General features: G+C 45.6%; 1 protein-coding gene across 4 annotated transcripts in view; it reads right to left on the bottom strand.

Annotated features, from left to right (window-relative positions):
• nhsl2 (NHS-like 2) overlaps positions 1-27186 on the bottom strand; it is a 367839-nt gene that overhangs the window by 31530 nt on the left and 309123 nt on the right. For 2 of the 4 annotated variants that reach the window (XM_068047526.1, XM_068047528.1), the window contains exons 2-3: positions 10860-11012; positions 4336-4469 (exon numbers count right to left, since the gene is read on the bottom strand). In XM_068047526.1, the coding sequence (XP_067903627.1) occupies positions 4336-4469; positions 10860-11012 (287 nt within the window). Of the gene's footprint in view, positions 1-4335; positions 4470-10859; positions 11013-27186 lie in introns of those variants that run through there. The other 2 variants (XM_068047527.1, XM_068047530.1) reach the window with 2 other exon arrangements.

The raw sequence follows: 27186 nt of genomic DNA, 5'->3' as shown, positions 1-27186 counted from the left end.
AAAAACAGTAGTATTGCTCTCCAGTTTTGAATAATCAAAACTTCCTGGTGAAACCAAATTTTCGAATTCAATACTGGCTGGGTCGTCACCCTAACTCTGACGTCATCTGTAGTCACTCAGAAGGAAAATTGGGTCCTGACAGAGATTGTCACATAATGTGAAGGCATCACAATCCCAATCCTGTCCTCAGCCAATAGCCATGCACCCACACATAAGCAGCGATTTGAGAGCAACAGATATAAGAAACATTGGTTAACATTTTTTTTGCTTTCCATATCCCAAAAATACTGATGGCAATTGTAGTAACTCAATTGCAACCCTAGCTCTGCTCAGCTATGTCAGCACAGGTTTTAAATTGGGGGAGGCGGTGGTATAGTGGTAATATCACTAGATAAACAATTCAGAGGCTAATGCCCTGGGGACACAGGTTCAAATTCCACCATGACAACTGGTGAAATTTAAACTTAATTAAGTTAATTAATTAAAAACAATATCTGGAATTGAAAGCTAGGGCTGGATTTTATGGTAGGCGAGTGGGAGCTGTCCACCGACCGAAAAGTCAGTGGCGATCACGCCTCCGTGGGGCCTGGGGATGCAGACCGGATTTTACGGTCCCCAGGCCCTTAATTGGTCTTATGGGAGCGATAGCCACTGCTGAGACTGCAACCCAGCTTAAGGATGAAGACGACGGAGAGCACAGGAAAACTGGTAAGTTTTTGGGGCCTCGCCAGCAGCAATCGGTTGGACCCCAGTAAGACAAGGGGGGGGCGTCAGTCAGGGGAGGGCCGGGGTCGGTGGGGTGGGGGGTCAGGGGGCACATTTGGGGCTTCGGGATGGCCCTCCGTCGGGCACAGGGTGCCCGATCAGGAGGGTCCCCCCCAGGCTGTCAGAAGGCCACCTTGTTTTATCAGGTGGCTTTTCTGAGGCCTCAGCCGCCCGCCAACCAACTGTAAAATCCCCATGGTGGCAGGTGAAGGCCCTTAAGTGGTCATTTAAGGGCCTTGATTGGCCTGAGACAGGCGGGCCGTTTCTAGCCACCGCTGCCCTGCGTAAATTGGCAGCAGAGGCTGGTGCGGGGTGCGGGTCGGGAAGGGCCCCCCCAGCCAACCACTTCATTTTACACTCCCCCCCCACCCACCCCACAAGCACGCTCTTTTGGAGTGACATAAAATTCCGGCCCTAGTCTCAGTAATGGTGTCATGAAACTATCATCAATTGTTGTACAAACCCATCTGGTTCGTTAATGTCCTTTAGGGAAGGAAATCTGCCATCCTTACCTGGTCTGGCCTGCATATGACTCCAGATCCACAGCAACGTGGTTAAATTTTAACTGCCCTCTGAAATGGCTTAGCCAGCCACTCAGGGATGGGCAACAAATGCTGGCCTTGCCAGCAGCACCCACATCCCATGAAAGAATGAAAGAAACTTCACCAAGCTGGGCACTGGCTCAAAGCAGCACTTGCAGACTTTGGAAGCAGGTTAGCTGCCCAGCCCCAGGCCAGTGCTGAAACCTTGAATGGCCAGAGGAGAGCAGAATAAGAGGGATATTAGAGGGCTGAAAAGAAACATCACCAACAATCTCTGCTACGTTGTCTCACTAAACATAAAAACATTTCCATTGCTATTCATAGTGAAATAGAATACAACTTCTTTACACACAAATTTATGGTTTTGCCATGAGTAGCACTCTGCGATATAATCATATACACTGAGACAAGTAGGCATCATGTATACTCAGACTAGCAGCCATTATACACACTCAGAACAGTACCCATCATATACACTCAGACCAGCACCCATCATATACACTGAGACAAGCACCCATCATATACACTCAGACCAGCGCCCATTATATACACTGAGACAAGCACCCATCATATATACTCAGACCAGCACCCATCATATACACTGAGAACAGCAGCCATCGTATACACTGAGACAAGCACCCATTATACACACGCAAACTAGCACCCATCATATACACTCAGACCAGCAGCCATCATATACTCTGAGGCAAGCAGTCATCATACACAATCAGACCAGCATCCATCATATACACTGAGACTAGCAACCATTATACACACTCAGACTAGCACCCAGCATTACACTCTGACTAGCATCCATCATATACACTGAGGCAAGCACCCAGTATACACACTCAGACTGGCACCCATCATTTACACTCAGACCAGCACCCATCATATAATATCAGGCAAGCCCTCCACCTGCAAAGAATGAGGAAAATTATTTTCGCCACATGAACAGTGATTTTGGACTATTGTTGGTGAAGAACGAACTTGCTTTAAAAAACAATTGGAGACTTTGGCTGGAGAGAGATATTAGCCTATCAACAGACAGTACTTCAAAGGACAAAGGTGCTATTCCCTGCTCCAATTTAATCCACAATGGACTTTTTATCACCAGACGTTGAAGGTGGAAAGGCTAGCATTCCAGGTTAACTGGTAAGATGGCCGAATACACAAACAGACGTGGTTGGACTTATTTGGGGCACATGACTAACTGACTGTTGGGAGTTTTTTGAATTTGAACTTCCAACAAGGAATTTGAAAACAGAAAGCAGTTTGCTTCTGGACTGGAAAAGACCTCTCTCCTGTCTGCTCTTATCTTGCTCTCACCAGCTTCGGAAACCATTGAAGACATATGAACCCCAAGAGAGAAAAGTCTCCTACAGTGAACAAGGTTTAAGAAGAATAGTGGGCCCCAAAGAAAAGCAGGATTACCTACAATCAAGGACCCTACAGCAAGTTCGAAGCACTGTAAAAACACCCTCTTCAGAGATTGCCTCAAACCACTCCATTTTATTTTTCTTCTCTTTTCTGTCTCTATTTGCATGAGCGTATCGTGTATGCATGCTAGCATGGGGCGCGGCGTGTATCTGTAGGCATTAACTGTATTAGAGTTTAAGGTTTAATAAATTTCACTTTTCTTCTTTAAAACTAAGAAAACCTGGTGTGTTCATTTCTTTGCCTTATAATTGGAAAGCTGTGAACAAGGATTCACCAAAGGGGGAGCTCAAAACACAGTGTGTTTAAAATTAAGCCCTGTTACAAGACCACGTGAAGATGGTAAAAGACCGCTGGCATCTTTCTCACCTGGTCGTAACAATACACTCAGTTTGGCACCCATTATGCACACTCAGACTAACACACATCATCACATTGAGGCTAGCGCCCATCATACACACTCAGACCAGCACCTATCATACACACTCAGACCAGCACCCATCATAAGCACTGAGACAAGCACCCATCATATACACTGAGACTAGCATCACCATATACATTGAGATAAGCACTCATCATATATACTGGGACTAGCACCCTTCATATACACTGAGTCTAGCACTCTGATACACACCAGATTTCTCTTTATTTCCATAATGTTCTCTTTCTTCTCTGAATTTTTTTCCTCTCCCCTAAGTTGAAGTTGGTGTTTTTCTGGGTGTGGCCCCACAAGCATGAAGCACCTTTCGTATCCCACCCCGGTGGCATTTGTCATGGAGTTCAGACAGTGACTGTCAGCAGAATATTTATTTGTAGGAAACATCAAAACTAAGCACCATCCTGTCCTCAGAAACATCCACAAGCGCGTGTGTACACACACACACACACACACACACCTGGATTTTGTGATGCTGGTGGAGTTCCTGGCATCGGGCCAAAAAGCGTGCCCTCCCCCAGCAAGATCCTCCATTGTTCCAGAGGCGGAATTTCAGGTGCTGGGATCTTTGTCCATTTAAACATGGGGATCCTGTCTCCAAGAGCTTCCAGCCAATCACAGGGTCGGCAGCTCAATCGTATCGGCAGCGCCACTAGGAGCAGTGGTTACTGCTGGTACTGCAGAGGCCTTGGACCCAGGCCCAGCGCTGGAATCCTGGACCTCAGATAAGTGAGGTGGGGTCGCCGGTGCCAGTCCTGAAGGCCTGGCAAGGGAGGGTGTGGGGATGGGTGTGAAGTCCAGGGGAAAGGGGGTCAATGAAGTTCTAGATTTTGCTGACAGAGGTCCAGGCCTAAGATTGCTCACAAAGGAGGGACCCCCACAAAGTCCGCAGGTGGGCACCTGGATTTACGGGCCCTTGCCCCCGCCAAGATTCTATGACCCGCCCCTGCCTCCGACCCTGTTTCGGGGGTCCCATAAAATCCAGCCCACAATGAAGGTATCATTGGACAGTAATTAGCCTGATTTTCTTCTGTTAGCTAGAAACTGAGTTACTCCAACAGCATCATCATACGTAAAACACTTGCAGCTTCAATGAGGGGTGCTGTATCTTACATTCTCGGTAGCACACCACATAGTACATTAAGGACTGCTTACCATCAATACAAATTCCATCCGCTTCTCCCCCTTTCTGGGACAGTTGTCAGAAGTGGCCTCCCTGCTGAGAAATGGTTTGTGTCCAAATGTATTTGCAGTCACTTCGTTCTGTATTGTTGGCTCACCAAACTCTTCTGAAAGAAAGAGGCACATTTTAACATGTCAGAGTTAAATGGGGAGGGACTGGGGTGGGGACAGGCTGGAAAAGACTGTTATTATTTGAGATTCCAAACAATTCAAAGTTTAAGAGTCAGTCTTTCTGAATCCCAGTCTCTCCAATTGGTGGCTCAATAACCATTTCATTTCTGACTGTCTAAAGGTTGCTAGTTATCTAAGTGACAATGCAAATGGCACACTCAAGAAGGCTGGTTGCTTAGCAATGATGGAGTTAGGAGACAATAGCTCACAAAACGAGCAAACAAAACCTTATACGCTCCAGCAGTCTCCAGCAGCGGGCCAATCCCCATTTGCAGATATTATGTAAGTACACCCATCTCTCAAAATCACTCCACCTTCCTTAATACTCTGTGTTAAATAATATTCCTATGTTAAATGGCTCAAACAATGTTTCTTCAAGTTCTAATTAACTTTTTTTAAAAACTTGAAAACCAATGAAAAAGTTGCACCGAGCTCCACAGGTTGGTTTTGTGAATTTCAGTGGCTGGAATCACAAATTAGCTACCGCTGACAACTGCTAAACTAGTCATCAATTTAGCAGAGAGAGGGAGATGATTAGCATCTCCTAGTTTCTTGAGTGTTGTTGTTACGACTGCACCCATCCAGGCAAATAGTGAGCATTCCAACACATTGCTGACCTGAACAGAGAGGCTTTGAAGGTTGAGGGGGTGAAGCACTTTTTATAGAGTGCCCAACCCCTGTTCTTGTGGCTATGGTGTTGATATGGCTGGTCTAGTTTAGCTTCAGGTCAGTGCTAAACCCAGAATGTTGATGGCGGAGGACTTAGCAAGACAAAAAAATAAGCTGTTGGTTTCTGAGTGTCCCAGTTATGGGTGTTTATTTTGTGTTTGTTACTGAAGAAGTTATAAGGATGGATTTTGATGGTCCCAAATAGCATCAGAAAAATAGGAACATTTTAGTTCTTCCCTGCGCCTCTTACCCATCTCTGCTCCTGCTGGATAGCACTGCTCCTGAAATGTCCTATATTGCTTTTCAGGTGGATGCATTTACTGTCCTTGAAGAGAGTGCAGCAATGAAAATTACAGGTAAATGAATGTTGAAGGTTTCTGCACATAGATTTCCTGTAGTAGTGCAGTGCAGGTCAGAAATAGACTGCCCCCTTAAAAACCTGTTGCTTCTGCTTCCAGAGCTGTCATTTAGGTGTTTCTTGTCATAAAGATTAACCAATTACTTGGTCACTTGTTTCATTGATGTTTATGGAACCTTGCTGTATGGACACTGGCTGCCACATTTTCCTACATTAGAACATGACTACACTTCAAAGTGTACTTCATTGGCTAAGTTACACTTTGGAATGTAGTGAAGACATGAGACTATATAAATGTAAGCTCTATTTTTAATTCCTTTCTTTTAAAAGACAGACTAGTGAAGGTTGGGGTGATGTTCATCTTGGGCAGTGGCCTACAAAGGGCAATTGATAATTGGGCGCCCATTTTACACTTGCTTGATTCTCCTTTTCATTGACTTCAACACCTTCCAGAGAACGAGGGAAACAGTAAATGAGGATGGGAACATGAAAAGCAAGAAGAGCAGATACATTCAAGTCAAAGCTCCAGCAGAAAGACATTTAAAGAATCTATGACAAGCTGGGGGTAGCCAACCCTCCAGAATTGTCCTGCAGTCTCCAGGAATTGCAGATTAATCTCCAGACTAGCTATGAAGAGAGGTTGAGTAGATTAGGATTATTTTCATTAGAAAGACGGAGGTTGAGGGGGGACCTGATTGAGGTGTACAAAATCATGAGAGGTATAGACAGGGTGGACAGCAAGAGGCTTTTTCCCAGAGTGGGGGTTTCAATTACTAGAGGACACGAGTTCAAAGTGAAAGGGGAAATGTTTAGGGGGGATATGCGTGGAAAGTTCTTTACGCAGAGGGTGGTGGGCACCTGGAACGCGTTGCCAGCGGAGGTGGTAGACGCGGGCACGATAGAGTCTTTTAAGATGTATCTAGACAGATACATGAATGGGCAGGAAGAAAAGAGATACAGAACCTTAGAAAATAGGCGACATGTTTAGAGAGAGGATCTGGATCGCCGCAGGCTTGGAGGGCCGAAGGGCCTGTTCCTGTGCTGTAATTATCTTTGTTCTTTGTTCAGATTGCTGCCGTGAGCAACTCAGGAGAAAAACATTGGGTACATTAAAAATGTTTTTTATTTCATTTTTCTGAATACTCTCATTGATTAGTTATTAAAAATATTGAAGATGGGAATAAAGGTTGTTTTGATTGACAGCTAAGAATCATCCAACTGGCTTACCAATTGACACAGGCAGGCGCTACGCTGTAAGAATGGATGTGTTAGGTGACCGATAGCGGGAGCATGGGGAGGGCAGGGTAAGTTATTTTATTATTTGTTCACGGGATATGGGTGTCGCTGGCTAGGCCAGCATTTATTACCCATCCTAATTGTCCTTGGGAAGGTGGTGGTGAGCTGCCTTCTTGAAGCACTGCAGTCATTGGGGTGTAGGTACACCAACAGTGCTGTTAGGAAAAAGTTCCAGGATTTTGACCCAGCGACAGTGAAGGAACGGTGATATAGTTCCAAGTCAAGCCCGTGTGTGGCTTCCAGGGGAACTTGCTCGAATGGTGGTGTTCCCATGCATCTGCTCCCCTTGCCCTTCTAGGTGGTAGAGGACGAGGATTTGGAAGGTGATGTTGAAGGAGCCTTGGTGAGTTGCTGCAGTGCATCTTGTAGATGGTACACACTGCTGTCACTGTGCGTCAGTGGTGAAGGGAGTGAATGTTTAAGGTAGTGGATGGGGTACTAATCAAGTGGGCAGGGGGTGATATAATGAAACTTCCAGGAGTATTTGCAACCCTAAGTACTTCAGGCAGCGATACATTTAAATGCTCTACAAGATGTGGGAACTTTTGGTTTCAAAAACCTGCTTCCACAAACTTCAAGGTTACAAAAATCCAAAGATCCAAAACATCTTCTTGTTTGGGCCCCCTAATGCACCAGCCTCTTGAATGAGCCTCCTGTTGTTTAGGTTAGAATAGCACTTGGATTTTCTTTCCCTGTCAGCCTCCTACTTATTCTGTGCTTCCACAAGTGCCTGATGTCCACCTACTGCATTATAATGAAGGCCAATAGGAAAATAGCGAGCAATTTTGGCCTGGCTGAAGGAAGATAGATCCACTGCGCTCGGCACAAAATGTTCCCTTGCAGCATCTACTGAGAGAAACTCTGCCCTATATATATTAAACAAGCTACTAAAATGCAACTTTTAAAAGCTTTTTATTTGGTTCTATGTCTGAATCTTGTCTGAATGAAGATTACGTTTCTTCAATATTGTTTTCTCCGGGTGCTCCAGTTTCCTCCCACAGCCAAAAGACTTGCAGGTTGGTAGGTAAATTAGCCATTATAAATTGCCCCTAGTATAGGTAGGTGGTAGGGAAATATAGGGACAAGTGGGCATGTGGTAGGAATATGGGATTAGTGTAGGATTAGTATAAAATGGGTGGTTGATGGTCGGCACAGACTCGGTGGGCCGAAGGGCCTGTTTCAGTGCTGTATCTCTAAATAAATAAATATTTAAAAAATTTAAATATTAGTTGCTGTTGTTCATTGGGGCAGATAAAGTGGCTGTTTCCTGGTGTAAATGCATTGCTTGGCTTTATTTGTTAATTCCTGTCACTGTACTTGTGGAATTGCCACAGTTAGAAACAAAATGTGTGGGGTTGATCTGAGCTCTGTGTGGAGCTTAATTTGACAATTAGAGTATAATTTACAGTCATTGGCTTCAAAATGCTGATAAATGTATAAAACCAGGTGGCAAATATTGAATGTCTTGGAGGGGACATAACCACATAAAATATAATCTCTTACCTTCAAAACTCATAACTCCATTAATAACTTCTAAATCACCACTGCTGCTAAAAGTGCCTTTGTGCATCATAATAAAAGCAATGGAATGTCACGTATACCTGCAATATTGGTTAATGCCGAACCTGTGATGTATTGCACTTCCTAACGCCTTGTCTTCAAATGTCATAGATCTATATTGAGCTGTTTGTCACAGTCAGCTTTTTTGAAGCTGTTTGTCAGTTTACTATGTTGGCATAAATGGACCTTAGTGATGCTACTCCAGCTCCCTTGCATTCTTAGACTCTCAATTTCCTCTAATTCAGAACTCTGTGTTATTGGCTATATTCCTCCTGAAGCCCAATCCCCATCCCATTCACTGTTGGACATTTTTAACCCTCGCAGTCAGCAAACTGTAATACAGACTGTATCCCTTTACATCTTCACCCTACTCTCTCACTCACTGAGGTTAAAGCAGATTGTTCACAGTCGGGCCTGGGGAGGCAGACTGGGATTTTTCGCTCCCCAGGCCCTTAACTGGCCTTGGAGCTGCTGGTCAATCAGCGGGCCAGCAGCTCTTAGTCTCAGCAGCATTAGCGGGAGCAGTGGCATTGCTGGGACTACACCCAGCCATCACAAGCAGGGTGAAGGACAGCCCCGGAAGAACAGTATGTTTTTGGGGCCTTGCCGGGGAAAATCAGCTGGGCCACGGCGAGGCAAGGGGAGTTGGGGGGGGTGAGTGTTGTGAGGTAGGAGTGGTTGGGGCTTCAGGGGTGGCCCTCCATGGGACCCAATCAGGAGGGCCCCATCCAGCCTGCAAGAAGGCCGCCAGGTTTTACCTGGCGGTGTTCTTGGGGCCTTTGCCGTGGGTAAAATACCAACAGTGGCAGGAGGAGGCCTTTGCCGTGGGTAAAATACCAACAGTGGCAGGAGGAGGCCCTTAATTGACAGTTAATTGGCCACTTAAAGGCCTTGATTGGCCTGGGGCAGGCGGGCCATTTATCGCCACCGTCCTGTGTAAAATTGCAGCGGGGACAGGAAGGTGTCGGGAATGGTCCCCCCACCCAACGTCTCCCACCCAATTTTACACATCTGCCACCAGCCCGTTCATTTGGGGGGGCCTGTAAAATTCCAGCCATCTTCTCTATTCCTAGCTTATCAAACCCATTCATAATTTTAAAGATTTCTATAAGGTCATCTTTCAGTCTTCTTTTTCTGAGTAATGATCCCCAGCCTGTTCAACCTCTCTTGATAGTTATACCCTCTCAATTCTGGTATCATCCTTGTAAATCTGTTTTGCAATTTCTCCAGTGCCTCGATATCCTTCCTATAATATGGAGACCAGAACTGTACAAGTGATTAATCCTGCAATGCTGTTGTCTACATCTATGTGTTTGCAACTGGGAGCTTTTACAACAGGATGCTGATGCAATAACTACCACTGTAATGTAGGCAACACAGCAACCAATCTGCATGTAGCAAGATCCCTCAAACTGCAATGAGATAATGACCAGATAAACTGTTTTAGTGATAATTAACAGACACGCACCGCTTAGCTCAGACATGAAGAGTGCACACTTGAAAGAGGTATCAAATAATTGCCAATGTTTGTGGATTCATAGGCTTAGTGTAATTTAGGGTCTTCAGGAGAGAGGGGGGAGAAAATTGGATGTAAAAACCCAGATGCAAAGTTGCAATAAGTGCAGGAAGGGTTAATACACAACAACTGCAGTAAACATTGCGTGGGAATAACCATATGACTTACGTGTATCCACAAAGAGGAAGTAAAATGTTCAGCAACACTCATAGATTGAAAATGAGGTTTGAAATCAAGATAAGTGAACAAGTAATAATGTTCTTGTATGATGCCACCCTTTCTGATATTGACTCACAGAACGTGGTATAATTTCCTTCCTTTATTTCCAAGTGGTCTGACTCTTGCTGTTTACAAAGTCTCAATTGCCCTTTGACACCTCATCTAAGTGGACATTCTTCATGTATGAGCCTTGATTCTAAGACTCGGATTTTAACCCCCCAGCAGCCAATCACCTGGCAGAAACCAGCAGTTAAAATGATGGCAAGGATTTACCCTCTGTGATTCTGTTGCCCTACTGCTGCACATCAATGTTAACTGAGAAAGCAAGAGCACAGACAGAACAGGAACACGGAGAGAGCAGGGTATTAAGAATGCACTAAGGGAGCGGAGGGAGGAGAGTTGAAGCACGGTGGGAGCAGAGCACAGAGAGAGCAGGAGCATGGAGAGAGCAGAGCATGGAGCAGAGGGAGAGCAGAGGCATAGGGTCTCTTTGGTGAGGTAGGGAAGGTTGCCAGCACATGCAAGTGTCAGCACCTTCAGGAGAGGAGGTGACAACAATGGAAAAAACAAAGACTTGGCTGCTGCTGTTGACAATATGTTCTCTCGCTTCTCCTAATTAAAAATGGCACAACCAATCTATATTTAACTGATTGATTTGACTTTTTCAATCACAAGTCATGCTATTAAATTTCAGAAGCCCGTCCATACCTTGGAGCAGAGATTGAAGGTTGAGCTGGGCCTCTTGATGCAATTCCTCTACACAGGGTGGTCTGGACGAGGAGCCGAACACATTTACATTTTGTTGCCATGATGATTTGAAGTGGGCAGTCCTCTTGCTCTCCTGCTCCAAGTTTGATCCAGCTGAAGTTAAAAATAAATAAATAAATGTAGATCAACCTAAATCCAGAAATTAAGACATTAAACAGACTGTGATGGAGTATTTAAGGAATGTGGCTGGAGTTCAAATACAGATTTCGCTCACTCCACACTCCGACAGAGAAATTCACTGCAAAGCTTCAATTACTATGCCAACTTTGATTGGACGTTTTGTATTGTAACATCTTTGATCCCTGATATAGACAGTAATGTGAGTAACCATTGGTGCACTGTATAAATCAGCAGGACAATTAAAGCGCCAAGCTCCCATGTCAAGACATACCACAGTCAATTGCTACTCAAGTACTGAGTCTCCACCAAGAGCAGGTAATCAATGTCACCAAGCAATAAAGCATCTACCTACTGCTCTTTGAAGGCCTACAGACGCTGCAAAGCTCCCCAACTGATCCATGTTTAGTTGCAAAGAATGAAGACAGCCAAGTGCAGACAATAGCAAGCTACAAAACTAACAAAAGCGGACACCTCTAAAATATGCAAAACGTACAGACATGCAAAACAAGTAGTTAGATTGAAAATACCAAGGTACACAAGCTTGTCATAACCTAAGCTGAAGCTACGCCCAACATTCTATCAGTTGCATTACGGGGAAAGAAATTAAGGCCGGAATTTTTTGCTGAGCGGGAGGGCCCATCCACTGGCCGAAAAGTCGGTGGTGAGCCCGCCTCCTCCAAGCCTGGGGCGATAGACTGGGATTTTATGCTCCCCAGGCCTTTAACTGGTCTTGGACGGGACTTCCACCTCCTTGAGGCAGGAAGTCCCGCCTAATGGAGCTGCCAGCCAATAAGCGGGCTGGCAGCTCTTAGTCCCAGCAATGCCACCGGAAGCGGTGACCACTGCTGGGACTACACCCAGCCATCGGAAAAGAGGAAGGATGACCTGGAATTAAGGTAAGTTTTTAGGGCCTCGCCGGGCACACTTGGTCAGGCCCCGACGAAGCAAGGTGGGGGGGAGGTTCGCTTAGTGGGGGTGGGGTGAGTGTTATGCATTGGGAGCGCTTGGGGCTTCGAGGGTGGCCCTCCGTGGGGCACAGGGTGCCCGATCAGGAGGGCCCCTCCCAGGCTGCAAGAAGGCCGCCTGGTTTTACCAAGCGGGCTTTTTGAGGCTTCAGCCCGCGGTGGCAGGTGGAAACCCTTAGGTGCCACTTAATTGGCCACTTAAGGGCCTTGATTGGCCTGGGCCGGGTGGGCGGTTTCTGACTGCTGCTGCCCCGCATAAATTTGCAACGGGGGGTGGGAGGGGGTCAGGAATGGCACCCTCCCCCTGCCTCCCACTCAATTTTACACTCCCCCCACCAGCTCCCCCGGAGTGCGGGGGAGGAAGGGTGTAAAATTCCAGCCTAAGTGTTTTGCTGAGGTGACAGATTTAGAAGTTAATGATGGGGAATGCAAAGCCACAAGCTTCATTTTTGTGGGGTATCCTGAGGGCACCCACCCTGCTTCCATTTTTATCATTTTATTGGCTGCATTTTCTAATTTTTCAGAGTCCAGTTTTCTGAATGTGTTTTCCTGGCACACAGCCTCAGCTATCAGCTTCCAAGGTGCACTACTATGGAAAATTACAGGGAATGCACAGGTAGATGTGGACATTGGCCTTGTCAGGCCAACTTAACTGATTTTTTAGTGCTCTCCTCTCTGAGTCATGAGGTTAGAATTCAAGCCTCACTCCAAGACTTAAGTATGTAATCAAAGCTGACAGTCTAGGGCAGTAGTGAGGGAGAGCTACATTGGCTGAAATGCTAAGCTTCGAAAGACTTGTGTAACTAATGTGCTGTTTGCCTGCTCAGATGGAAGTTCAAAATCAAAAAGTGCTATTTAGAGAATAGTCCTTATGATTCACAAGTGGCCTCCTCCCTATGCAGAGTCCAATGCAAACACTGTTTCTTTCAGAGGCCAGTTCACTCATCATCTCTTTGCTCACTAACCTACATTGAACCCAGTCCAGCAACACCTTGATTTTAAAATTCTCATCCTTGTTTTCAAATCCCTCCATGGCCTCGCCTCTCCCTATCTCTGTAACTTCCTCCAGCCCTACAACCCTCGGAGATCCTTGCGCTCCTACAATTTTGGCCTCTTGTGCACCCCCAATTTTCTTCATTGGTGGCTATTCCTTCAGCTGCCTAGGCCCAAGCTCTGGAATTCCCTCCCTAAACATCTCTCTACCTCTCCTCCTTTAAAAAGCTTCTTAAAACCTAATATCTCCTTATGTGGTTCAATGTCAAATTTTGTTTAATAACGCTCGTCAGTTATAATGCGTCTTGGGATGTTTTACACAATAAAGGCATTGAATAAATGCAAGTTTGCCCCTGTTATATTTTGGTTTCCTAGGTGCCGCTTTCTCTATGAATTGTTTTTTTTTATTCATGAGGGGTTGGTGCCTGCTATCTCAAACCTCCTGAGTTGTTTGCAGACTTCCTTATCTTTCCAGATTCTTTTACTCGCCTTAATCCATCCAATATCTGTATTTATTACAGCACTTGTCCCTGCTGAATTTGTACCTGTTTGTACCATTCTATATTCCTTGTTGCATTAATTCACTCTTCAGATCCAGTGATACCTCATCCACTTCCCTGACCTATTTACTGGGCTAAAACTTGGTTATGGCCCGTTTTTGGGCACAGAACCACAGCGCGCAAACAAGGCACACCTGAACCGCACGTTCTGAGGCTTGCCCTAAATTGGGCATCGGGTCTGATTTCAATACTTTGGCTTAAGCTACTGGTGCCTGTCTCTGTCACCAGAGGCAGCTTGTCCATTTCAAGGGGATTAATTTCCTTTCTGGCAGTGACCTTCAAGAGTAATGTAAACTGTGAGGACGAAAGTGATAAACTTCAAGAGGACATAGACACGCTGGTGGAATGGGTGGACACATGGAAGATGAAATTTAACGCAGAGAAGTGTGAAGTGATACATTTTGGTAAGAAGAATAAGGAGAGGGAATATAAACTAATGGGTAGAATCCTAAAGGGGGTGCAGGAACAGAAAGACCTGGGGTTATATGTGCACAAATCATTGAAGGTGGCACAGCATTTTGAGAAAGTGGTTTAAAAGGCATATGTGATCCTGGACTTTATAAAGAGAGGCTTTGAGTTCAAAAGCAAGGAAATTGTGATGAACTTTTATAAATACTGGTTTGGTCTCAACTGGAGTATTATGTCCAATTTAGGAAGGATGTGAAGATTCTAGAGAGGGTGCAGAAAAGGTTTACAACAATGGTTCCAAGGATGAGAGACTTCAGTTACAAGGACAGATGGAGAACTGGGGTTGTTCTCCTTAGAGAAGAGAAGTTGAGAGGAGATTTGATAGAGGTGCTCAAAATGATGAGGAATCCACCACCCTGTTGGTGGAAGGATCTACAACAAGACAACACTGATCTAAGGTGATTAACAAGAGATGCAGTGGCGACATGAGAAAAACCTTTTTACATAGCATGTGGTTAGGATCTCGAATGTGAGTGTGGTGGAGGCAAGTTCAATTGTGGCTTTCAAAAGGGAAATTGCTGGGCTACAGGGAAAGGCTGGCATGGACACAATTGGCTGAATGACCACCTTCTGTGCTGTAACCATTCTATGATTCTATGTAAATCCTGGGAGAAGGAGGAAGGACAATGGCTGGGGGGAGGGGGTGCGGATTTTGAGTGAGTAGACACCTTCAGGAATGCTGAGAAGCCAGGAGGAAAATAATAGCTTATTATTTTGCTGGTGGCTACTACTTAACCATAACAACTGCTGAAGGAGCTTGCTCTGCTTAGGGCCATCCAGTTTAGGAGATGGGTTTTACATATTTAAAAGATACTATGCCTATTTCAGGCGACTTTGGAGCATGAAGACAGCACCATAAATTTGCAGCTTTTTGGCTCCATTCTGTGCCTGAAAAAGGGGTGCACTGGACTCCAATTTCTCTGTCACTGAAATTAGTGCTATCTATATCACTCAGTAATCCTCTTTCACTTAGTTTCTCCTTGGTTCCTGTTCTGCCCCCTCTGAAGCCATAACCACTTCCTTTAACATTGTGATGAACAAATTTTGTATCTTTTTCCCATTTACAATATATGCCTCTCTAATAAGAACATAAGAACTAGGAGCAGGAGTAGGCAATTCAGCCCCTCGAGCCTGCTCTGCCATTCAATACGATCATGGCTGATCTCATCTCGGCCTCAACTGCACTTTCCTGCCCGTTCTCCAAAACCCTTCAACCCATTTCTAATTAAAAATCTGTCTTTCTCCTCCTTAAATTTACCCAACGTCCCGGCATCCACCGCACTCTGGGGTAGTAAATTCCACAGATTCACGACTTTTTGAGAGAAGTAATTTCTCCTCATCTCTGTTTTAAATCTGCTACCCCCTTATCCTAAAACTATGACCTCTCATTCTAGATTGCCACAAGAGGAAACATCCTCTCTATGTCTACTTGGTCAATCCCCTTAATCATCTTATATACCTCAATTAGATCTCCTCTCATTCTTCTAAACTCCAGAGAGTAAAGGTCTAAACTGCTCAATCTCTCTTTATAAGACAAGCCTCCCATCTCTGGAATCAATCTAGTGAACCTCCTCTGAACTGCCTCCAATGCAACTACATTCTTTCTCAAGTAAGGGGATCAAAACTGTACGCAATACTCCAGGTGCGGTCTCACTAATGCCTTGTACAGTTGCAGCAACACTTCCCTACTTTTATACTCTATTCCTTTAGCAATAAATGCCAAAATTCCATTTGCCTTCCTTATCATCTGCTGTACCTGCAAACTAGTTTTCTGCGATTCATGCACGAGGACACCCAGATCCCTCTGCACCGAAGCACTCTGAAAATTCACTCCATTTAGATAATAATTTGCCTTTCTATTCTTCTGACCAAAATGGATGACCTCACCCTTATCCACGTTAAAATCCATCTGCCAAATTTTGGTCCATTTATCTAATCTATCCATATCCATTTGTAGATTTCTTATTTCTTTATTGCAACTTACTGTCCCACCTATTTTAGTGTCATCTGTAAATTTGGCTATAGTACCTCCTATCCCTGCATCCAAGTCATTTATATAGATTGTAAATAGTTGGGGCCCGAGGACCGAACCCTGTGGCAACATCCTATAAAGAACACACCTAAATGACCTACATCCTACTAACAGACCATGCCCTACAGGTGATTTAAAGGTTTATAAGGGCTGCCTGTATTTTTGATCAAAAATGACCTATCCACCTCCCTCCATCCCATTTCTGGTAAAGAAGGTTCGAGTTCACACCTATGGAGTTTTATTTGGTTATTTATTTTACCAGGTCTCATCTACAAAATGTCTTTCTTGGTATCCATTAGTAATTTGGCAGTTTCACTTCCCTTTTTGTTCTTTCTGTATATCCTGCTCCCTTTTAACATTTCTTCTCACAGATTTTCTCTTATCAGGCATGACCCTTTAAATTTTACTGGTCTCCTTTTAATTTATCTTGAGTGTGCCGTTGTCTCACCCAACCTGAGCAAAGTTCTACAGAGAGAAGCAGTTCCACTTTTCAGTTAAGCACTGTTTTTTTAAAGCCTTCTGCTAAGGAAAAAGCTCTTGAACTGCCAGGCTGGTTCACAGCATGAGCTGTGATTCCTTGAGGGCCGTTAATGTGTTGAAATGTCTGAGAAAATGAGCACGGGATAGAGCTCCCTAAAGATTAACAGTAGAATATAAATACTAAAGATAGCTGTGTGTATAACAAAAGTGCAAATTAAATCGATTCTGTTGCTGTAGCAGATCCCAACTGGGCTGTTGTTTATTTCCTTTTTATCCCAACTGATTTTTTTTTACCTCATCTGATTGCTGTTATTTTTTTTACTTATTTTAAAGTTAACAAACAATTAATTGGCAAATACTAAGCTCAAATAATGGATCTGACACCAGGTTAAGTAAGTAGCATTCAACAGCGTTCTCCAATAAAATTTAGGGGCTCCAAACCAAATCTTTGCATGTGGCGCTCACAGGACAAACTCCACCCCTGACCCCCTTACATTCTCCCCTTCATATAAATTAATCTATCTCACACAAACATGTTCCATACTTATCTGTTATTTTCACAATAACTCCCATACACATCCCTTCCCACACTCACCTCTCACTGATGGAAGGGGTATGAAGTTCAGGAAGACAAAAGAGCAGAAAAGCAGGATGGTGGGAATAAATCCGAGACCAAAACACATTCACTAAATTGGAAGCATGTGGAAAGATGATTTGATTCACTGAGCAGGAATAGCACACCTTTCTGACATGTCTCTGACACTGCAGTGATTCCATGTAATTTAATATCCTGCCTTCTTTCACAGTCACGATGACAAACAGGAGCACGCACCAGTAATAAATGATTCCTTCACAAAATCTACAACCAAACCCTTCCAGCCGAAGATCAGATGAATTGTTGGTGGAATTAGAGATCAGTAAGTTCTTTTGCACTTTAGTAACTCATCACATTCTGACCATTCCTAGGTGATACTTAGCTGCACAGAGACCATGCTCAATTTTAAATCCAAAGACTCTCCAATCAGTTTATTACCCAAACTTTGGGTCTCCTGACAGTGATCATTTTATATTTTTTATATAAATACTGTACATTTTATAATAATTAGTCACTCAGGACCTTTCTGGTCTCTGCATCTCAGCTGCTCACTGGATAAACTTGCAGCAAGTATTTCAACCTGTAAAGCAGGAGTCTAGGTAATATATAATTATATTTTCTGAGCCTTCGGGCAATTGCTGTGTTTATTTTAAGCAATACAGATACTGGTACAGTGTGGCACAACCTGTCTGGGCACAACTCCATGGGTTTCTGTTTAACTTGTGACCAAACAATCACTGACTTCGTGGCTCCAATCTTCATCTTTTTAAACAACTTTTCAAGTCCAATTACAGTGTTTGTTGCTTATCTGCACAAACTGAAAAAGTGAAAAACGGATTCGGAATTGGAAGGTAGGTAAAGTGAACATTCCGGTAGTCGGGTCTGGCTTGGGTTGGGTCAGGCTCGGGTCGGGTCCGGCGCGGGAAAAAATGGAAGGACTCAGGCCAGGTCGGGCTCAGGTCTGATGTGATTCTGTCAGATTCAGTTCGGGTTTATTGTGGCCTTTATTGTGCAGGCAGTTAGCTGAATGGGTGAACCACAAAATCAGCCCACCTGGAGGTTAAAAGAGGTAAGTGGTCACATGGGGAAAATATTTTTACTGGCTTTAGAAAGGTTCAAAATGCAGTTCAACCCTTCACAAGGCTGGCAAGGGAGAGGGGTGGGGAAGAACTGTCAAGAGAAAATTAGGTGAAAGCAAGCGCAGTATGGAGGCACAAAACTTATCTATGGGCTTGTGTGCCATCAATCCTCTGTCCCATGAATGGCAAAGCGGAGGTGCTGCTGTACGAGTCTGTTTGGGGGGGGATGGTTTTCCTACTTGTCACTCCAGGGCACTCTCCTAAAGTACACCACATCTGACAGGTTGTGACCAGGCTTAACATTGATTTACCAATCATTCTCATTGCCTTTAACTGAGAATTTAGAATTCAAGATAAATTTTGTGCAATGAATTCATGGATACTAGGAACTGGGTTTAAACGTTCATAAACTCATTTTATCCATTTCACAGAAAGCAGATTGAGCAGACTGTCACTCCTAGATTTGACCCTGAAGCCCACAAGATGAATGTAAATGTACTGACTCACTATGCAACCGGACTCCTATTCTTTTTTCATCTCAAGGAAGCGAGGAATAATATCCAGCACACAAATCTGTAGCAATGTATGTAACTGTGAAAAATATTTAATAACATATCTATTATAAGTGGGCAGCCTCACCCGCCAGCCTTGCACATCAAGAAACTGAGGCGGCACCACCCATGATCTGTCAAGTGATCTTAAGCACCTGCAAACACAAAAAAATGATTCCCTGTGTCCATGACAAGACCAAACGTGTTTACAAGACTGATTATCCCAGTACTGAAGTGTATTAGTTACCTCCTCTCCAGAAAATCAGTTATGGGGACTAGTACATGCCCAAGTCATTCAATGTGTCGATCCCAGATTTGATGCCAAAGCCCAGCGGAGAAGGTAAATCTGCAGTTAAATGACTGGAGAGAAAATAGGGTGGGATCCAGCACAGATCCTCAGGTATCTCACTCAAAATTTCCTGCAACTTTGGCCACGTTCCCCTTACAAGTATCTTCAGCAATTCTATCCATTCGAGTTTCTCATATGTCCGACACCCTGGCATCGCTCTACACCCAAACACTAAAGAGGAAAATTAGTCTCATTCACTTCAGTTCCCATTATATGAAATAAGACAAAATGGGGGAGGTTTGGAGTGGGGTATTCCCATCTGCTCCTGGCATTGATAAATAGCTTTGCTTTGCAGTCTTGGTCCGAGGTAATTCAGTTTGCATACGATGCCATGCTGGGCGGAACACTGAGAAATAACTAAAATCCTAGAAAGAGACCCTTCTGATGAAGGGTCACTGACCTGAAACATTAACTCTGCTTCTCTCTCCACAGATGCTGCCAGACCTGCTGAGTATTTCCAGCATTTCTTGTTTTTATTATCCTAGAAAGAGAGTTTGACTGGCTTGGCACTTGGGCAAATGAAGTTCAATATGGACATATTCAAAGAAATATTAGAAGCAAAAACAGACACATGGGAGGTGAAATTGCTCTTAGACAGAAACAGAAAACAGGCATTGACAGCCCATTTTGCACCTAGCAGGAATTTCTTTTCCACGGACTTCAATATGAATAATGCTCGAGGACCAATTTTACCCAATGCACGCCATAGGAATGATACAACTTACCACGAGGAAACTCAAAAGTGACCATGAATTTTGAATTAATCATCACTCACCATGTCCAAGCAGAATGAGTTGGTAATAAACAAAATAAACCAGGGGCTGGATTTTTGTTTTGGGGCTGGGAACCCGATGTCAGGACATCTTCCAGGTTCCAACCCCGCACCGTGTCAGGAAACAGTCACGAGACAAGATTTTTGTCGCAATGGCCAATTAATGGCCAGAGGGTGAGCTCGCCATCCTCCTAATGGGCCCCCAGCACAGAGAGAGCTGCAGCCTGCCGATGCAGGTAAGTGAGAAAGAGGGTGCCTCATGTTGGAGGCACCCGATCAGCACTTTGAAATTTTTGAAAAAATCAGATTGTTCACAGCTGCCAGGATGCCATTGCGGAGGGAGAGCCCCGTGGCTTCAGCCACAGCTGTGGCCATTGTTCGCCATGGGTACAGGGTGGAGGGGGACGGTTTAAATCTGGCTGGAGCATTGGCCCCCAGTCTCAATATTTGGTACTGGGGGAGGGGTAATTTAAAGGAGTATCATCATCACATTAGGTAGTTAAAATCCCTGGACTAAGCAAGAACAGTACTCCCCAAATTCTTTTATGCCAGCTGTGGGATAAGCTCATCCTCAGCAGCTACTAGAATCTGTGTCATTTCAACAGTGTCACTCGAAACAAAAAAGTTTAAGTAAATCAATTTCAAAAGCAAGCTTAAGGTTAGAAACACTACTCAGGCAGTGGCACAAAATGGGCAGTCAGATCAGCCACCTGTTATATGCAGTTCCTGATATTTAATTCCATTGACAGCAATGGAACTGAATATCAGGTACTGTGTCAATCGAGTCGAATTTCTACCCTTTAAAGTTAAAAAGGTCATCAGCACTGCAATAAGGTTGCAGGGACCTCGCTTTACAAACCTCACAAAACACTTGACTTGAAGTGACACCACAGGAAAAACAAAACAGAATACAACACTGAAGGAACTCTGTACCGCACATGGAACATCCGCTGAGCCATACGAGTCAGCCAGCGAGTTTACCCAAACATCCAAGCCACTAACCTCCACAATAGTCCAATTTAGCAAGTCCTTTCCTCGCACTCACCCCTAAATTGTTAGACCCACAATGTGTCAATCCAGGTTATCAGCGAACAACTGTGCAAGATGTCTCGGCACTCAAACTGCCTTCACCTGGCACAGAATATACTTCTCTGAAATGTCTGGTTCAAGTACTGTGAGCTGTCTGTTGGAAAGGCAAGTTGCTTAGTTCCTCAAACATCTGCCGTTTCCTGAGCTGTTTTAATAAACAGAAAATGAACAGAGATCTTACCCCACCCCTCTAACAAAAGAGGATCTAACCACTTTATCGCACTTTCAGAAGGGAAGGGTGGGTCTCCAAGTGTCAGTGTTGTAAATACCTCAGTCACTGTGAGTATTTTCCCTCTCCAGCCAACTACTAAAGAAAGCTAGAAATGCTGGAACCACTCAGCAGGTCTGACAGCATCTGTGGAAAGAGAAGCAGAGTTAACGTTTCGGGTCAGTGACCCTTCTTCGGAACCCGAGTTCCAAGGTCTTGCAAATTTCAAGTATGGGAGTTAATTTTTACACATTGGGGATATTTAATTTTTCTGTGTATCAAGACTCGCAGAAAGGCAAAATCATGCAGTCCATTCATGGGTTTTGAGACATGTATTGGGCCCCAGCTCTAAAAGGTTAGACAGCTGCTTTAAGACAATCAAGCAAGCTCCCAGGCTGGAATTTTATACCAGGATAAAGGCCCCACCCACCAGCCAAAGGGTTGGGGGTGAGCCCGCCTCTGCCAGGCCTGGAAGCCATGCCATCATTTTCCATGGCCCAGGCCTTCAATTGGCCCCGGGCCGGACTTCCAGCCCTCTGAGGCATGAAGTCCTGCCTCAAGAGCTGCCGGCCGATTGGCAGGCCAGCAGCTCCTCAGTCCCAGCAGCGCCGCTGGGGGTGTTGGCCTCTGTTGGGATTGCACCCAGCCAGAAGAGGACCGTGGACATCAGCCTCTATAAAGGTGAGTGGGGTTTTGGGCCTCACCGGGGAAAATTGGCTGGCCCCGGCAAGGGAGATGGGGGTCCTTCAGGAGGGTGGAGGGGGCTGCTCCAGCAGACATGGCTTGTGCAGCTGGGGGAGGGGGCATCTGTGGGGTACAAGGTACCCGATCAGGAGGGGCCACTCAACCCGGGCCCACAGGGAGCCCACCAAGATTTATCGGGCTGCCTCCACAGGTGCTGAAGTTCCCTGCCGCCATTGGTAAAATACCAGCGGCAGCAGGAGGCAATTAATTAGCCACTTAAGGACCTCAATTGGCCTTGGGCGGGCAAGCCGTTTGTCACCTCCCCGCTGCTCATACAATTGCAGCAGGGGGGATGGTGGGGCGGGGGGGGGGGGTGGGGGAAGGTAACAGAATGGCACCCCGCGCCTCCAGCCCACTCCTGCAGGGGGCATAAAATTCCGGCCCTAGAGACCATGGTTGCCAATGAAGTATCACTAGATGTATTTAAATAATCCACACTCATCTTTCTCCAGTACGTCCCAATGTCCTTAAGAACACTGAATTTTACAGGATTGCAAAAGACTACTTCAAACCACTGGGCTGCTCTCAAAGATGAGAGACTTTTTGCTCTTTCATACTCATTATTAGCCCTGTGTCCCAAAAACTTATCCATCACCCTCCCAAATTGTATAATATTGTTGGCTTCTATTGTCTCCCTGATAAAGCAATTCCAGATATTCATCAGGTTTTAAAATGTGTTTCCACCTTTTTTCATCTAAGCTTGAATTTGTAGCTCCTTGTCTTAAAGCTAGAGTCAATATTAAACATCTTTCTAGGATCCAATTTATCTATATCCTGTAAGATATCACCTCTAAGTAGCCTTTGCTCTGGTGTAAACATCACTAGTATCTGTAGTCCTTCCTCCTAGCTCGTGTACCTAATGCTGTTTATCAACTTAGTTGTTAAACTTTGTACATGCTCAAAGGACATGATGGGCTGAATGTTATTGGGGTGCTGCCATCCGTGGTGGTGCCCTTTGAACTCAGCACGACACCTGCATTTAGCGGCCTCCGCAGAGCCCCCGTGATATTATGTGCGGGGGCTCATTAGCATCACTGTGCCAAGCCTCCCCCTCAATATTACACACGGAAAGGCGTGACATTCGGCGCAGTGAGGAACCTTTGACAGTTGTGCAGCAGGTGCTGGGGCCCTATTTTAAGTGCCCCAGCACCTGTTTCCTGACAGCTGTCGAAGAATACTTACCTGACTGCTGAAGAGTGGAACTGTCAATCTGGCAGCAAAGCAGAAAGTGCTGCAGAAATCCAGCAGGTCAGGCAGCATCTGTGGAGAGAGAAGCAGAGTTAACTTGTCTAAGTTCACAGGCCTGAAAGTTAACTCTGCTTCTCTCTCCACAAATGCTCCCTGACCTGCTGAGTGACCACAGCACATGCCGCTTTGCTGCCACATACTTACCCTGCTGTGTCCTGTGAAGTTGCGATCCTCTTCTCCCACTCAAGTGTAACATTCCTTCTAGCAAGTGCCGCACCTGGGTGAATAATCTTAAATTTGCACATTCCAGGACATGAGACTTAAATAGACCATTAAAGTTATTGCAGAGATTTACAGAGAACACACTGACACAAATGGGAATGCATGGGTGTCACAACAATGTAAATACGTCTTTCACTAAATGTTCCTCACCAACATGTGTGTCCTTTTCTCTGTGTGAATGATGTGTGCCAGCATGTAGCGCCAATGTCACATCCCTTTGCACCATTGGCCCTTCAGAAGAGCCAACGTATGCAATAATATCATTGCCATTCCACCATTACACATGAGCGTCTCCACGGATGCAGTGACATGGACATTGGCTCAGTCAGATGCTGCCTCTAATGGTTTACACAGGGATGCTGCAGATGTGGGCTGGTGCACAGCAGGTGAGCGAGGGTGATATGTGGCTTGCAGAGCTCATGTTGGTTCCTATGGAGCTAACAGCCTTTTTCTGATAAGCCACTTCTGTACATCCCTACCTCACTGCTAGCCCTGCTTGCAGAGCCTGGGTGTCATCTGCCCTCCCATGTGTCTTTCATATTGTAGGTCCTCAGTGTCCTCATAGTCCGAGGAGGAATCCTGTTGATGTTTCTTCTCATCATGTCAGGCCTATTGGGTGTGTAGGTGTGCAGAGCAGCAAAGAAAGGAGCTGGGCTTTTCGGCCCATAGTACAGGGCATCACCCTATCCATACAGGCATTGGAGGCGCTCTTTCAGCATGCCGATCTCCTGCTCAATGATGGCTCATATAGCTCAATGGCTGAAGTTGTATCTCTCCTCTGCAGCAGTGGTGGAGTCTCTCACCAATGTCGGGAGCCATGTCTGCAAAGTATAGCCCTTATCTCCAAGAAGCCACCACTCTATCTGAGCCAGTTCAGTGAGCAGCGGTGGCAGCTGGGACTGGCACAAGACCCAGTTGTCACGGCAGCTGCCTGAGAAGCGGTCACACATTCGCTGCAAGCATCTGCGGTGTTCACTTACCAGCTTCACCGAGATTGAGAGGGCTCTTTTAATGGTGACATCTGCAGGTGGTAGCCTGGCAGTAGGCCTGATGGCCACATGAGTGCAGTCTATGAACTTTGCAACCTTTGGTTCTCTGGCAATGGTGCCAGAACCAATGGCCCTCTGGGCCTGGCTGTGAGAGTCCATCCTGAAGCGGACATCCTCACTGGCCCTCCGGTGCAGGGCACTGGTGACCTCCCTGATGCAGAGGTGCACTGCTGACTGTGTGACCCCACAAAGGTCTCTGGTGGGTCCCTAAAAGGCTGCAGAGGTGTCAGGCTTGAAAACCTCTGCCAGTATGAGGAACAAAGACATGGGATATACACCGGAGACCATAGGCTACAGGTCATCCTTGAACAGGGCTCAAAGACGTGTCACCACCCTCTCTATATGCGCAATCTTTTCTGACACTAGTGCTCTGACATCCGATCATGTCATTTGGGGCCTGTAGATGCACGGCAACCGTAATGGTGGGCTCCCCTTGGGGGATGCTGCTCACGACCAGGGGCCTCTATGTGGATCACACCTGCTTGTTGATATTGCCTCTGGCGTATGCGGATCCTTACGTGCAGAGGATCACACAATGTAGGATGAGCCACACCTATTTCAATGTGATAAATAAAGTCAAACCCTGCATGTATTCAAAGGTTCCTAACAGGGCAGGAATTGGTGTTGACGGGTACATCAGCTGCTTTCCTGGATCAACTATGTGGTGTGCCATGGCATTGCCCATCTTGGCCAACACTCAGAGTGGCACAACATGACCACATCAAGAACCTACCAGCTGAATCAATTGCCCTCACCATCCATAACACCTTAATGCTCCTGCCCTTTCTGGCACCCTCCCCACACACAGGGTGCCTCGTGTGCCATTGCCGCCTCACAAACACAGAGCGTTCACTGTTAATGGAGGGATGGTACATGGTACCTCCCTTCATGCCAGCACAGCTTTCCCTCGTAATCCCAGACCCCCTCCCTTTAAGAATGCAGAGTGCGATCCCTGTGTATCCCCCCCCCCCACTCCTCCCTTTTAGAATGCAGAGTTAGACCCCGCTCCCCCCTCCCTTCCAGAATGCAGAGTTAGACCCCTGCATATCCCCCCTCCTTTCTCCCTTTAAGAATGCAGAGTTAGACCCCCGTGTATCCCCCCTCCCTTCTGTAATGCAGAGTGAGGACCCGCCAGCTTTTCAGATCGGGAATGGGACGGCACGTGACGGCCACCCATTCAACAAAATATCCGGCAGTGTCGGTGGAAAGGCAGCGGGCTGCATAATCAGCATAGGTAAGTCAGCATTACCATAAGCTAATTGTGGTGCTGCCGCTGTGCGGTGGGGGCGCTGTACCGAGGTCCCGCTGCCGGTAAAATGCAGCGGGCCCGTCTTGATGTCGCCGGTCGAGGTAGGCCTCTCCCCAAAGCATTTTACCGGCCCCGCGCCGCGATCCGCGGTGTCGAGGAGCCGGTAAAATTCAGCCCAATGTCTCCCCTCACCCCACCCCGCAAATGCTACAGTGTTCAAAATAGTATACAGTAGTCAATATGGTTGCAGACCAGTGCTTTGTACAAGCTATCACTCTTGTTGGGTGTAGACCAGGGTTTTTCACCAGCTAACTCACTGCCACTTCCTGCTTGCCGTTTCATCACGTCTGCACATTGTCCGACTGTAAGAGTGCTCTTGGCAAAACCCTCTAGATTCCTCTCCTGTCATTTCCTGTTAACTATCCCCATTTATTTTGAGGTCCTTTTGTTTGCTTCCCTTTTTCAGCTTCATGGTTTTTCCTACCACTGCATTTAAACAACATCTCCCATTTTTATGTCAAATAACCCAAGTTGTCCACCTGTGTACCTAGCACATGTGTTTCTACTCTTTATTACTCTTCTCATATTTGGTATCCAGCAAACATGGAGAGCTTTGTTACCATCCCTTCATATAATCATTAATATGCAACTTAAACAATAGGGGCCTAGAACTGATCTCTGTGGCCCCCTGCTAGTCATCTCTTTCTACAATTGCTTCCTTAACAACAATGCTTTCCGTCCTCTGACTCATTCAGTTAGTGAAACAGTTCAAAAGCTTTCCTGCTATTCAATGGCTGTCTACCTTGTAAAGTAATTTCTTATGTGGCAATGTGATTGACTCTAACTGCCCTCTGAAATGGCCTAACAAGCTGTCAAGGGCAACTGGGGATGGGTAATAAATGCAGGCCTTGCCAGCGACACCCACATCCCATGACAATAAAAAAAACTTAGCAAAGGTTCAGGATGGATTTTAAAATTCTCATTCTTGTTTTCAAATCCCTCCATGGCCTTGTCCCATCTTATCTTTGTAACCTCCTCCAGCCTACAACTCTCCATGATATCTATGTTTCTCCAATTCTAGCCCGTTGAGCATCCTGATTCTAATTGCTCCAATAATTGCTGCCTTCAGCTGCCAAGCCCCTAAACTCTGTAATTCCCTCCCTAAACCTCTCCACCTCTCTACTTCCTCTTTTTCCTCCTTGAACATGATCCTTAAAACCCACCTCTTTGGCCAAGCTTTTAGTCATCTGACCTAATATCTCCAATGTGGCTCAATGTTAAATTTCGCCTTTAAAGGGATGGGGATCCCCGTGCTGGGCTGTTAATTGGCCCGGCACCGTAGAATCGATCTGGGGTTGCGGGGGTGGGGGGGGCTCCAGCTGGCCAAGGCATAAATCCCCCGGCCATCTCAACCCAGTGCTGGGAGCCCCACCTTGGGCACAAAATTGAGTCCCTGCTTTCTTAGGGAATCAAGGGAAATGGGGAACAGGCGGG

The sequence above is a fragment of the Heterodontus francisci genome, chromosome 15 (assembly GCF_036365525.1).
Source record: "Heterodontus francisci isolate sHetFra1 chromosome 15, sHetFra1.hap1, whole genome shotgun sequence".
In the NCBI taxonomy this organism is placed as follows: domain Eukaryota; kingdom Metazoa; phylum Chordata; class Chondrichthyes; order Heterodontiformes; family Heterodontidae; genus Heterodontus; species Heterodontus francisci.
This window is presented reverse-complemented; position numbering and strand designations above follow the sequence as displayed.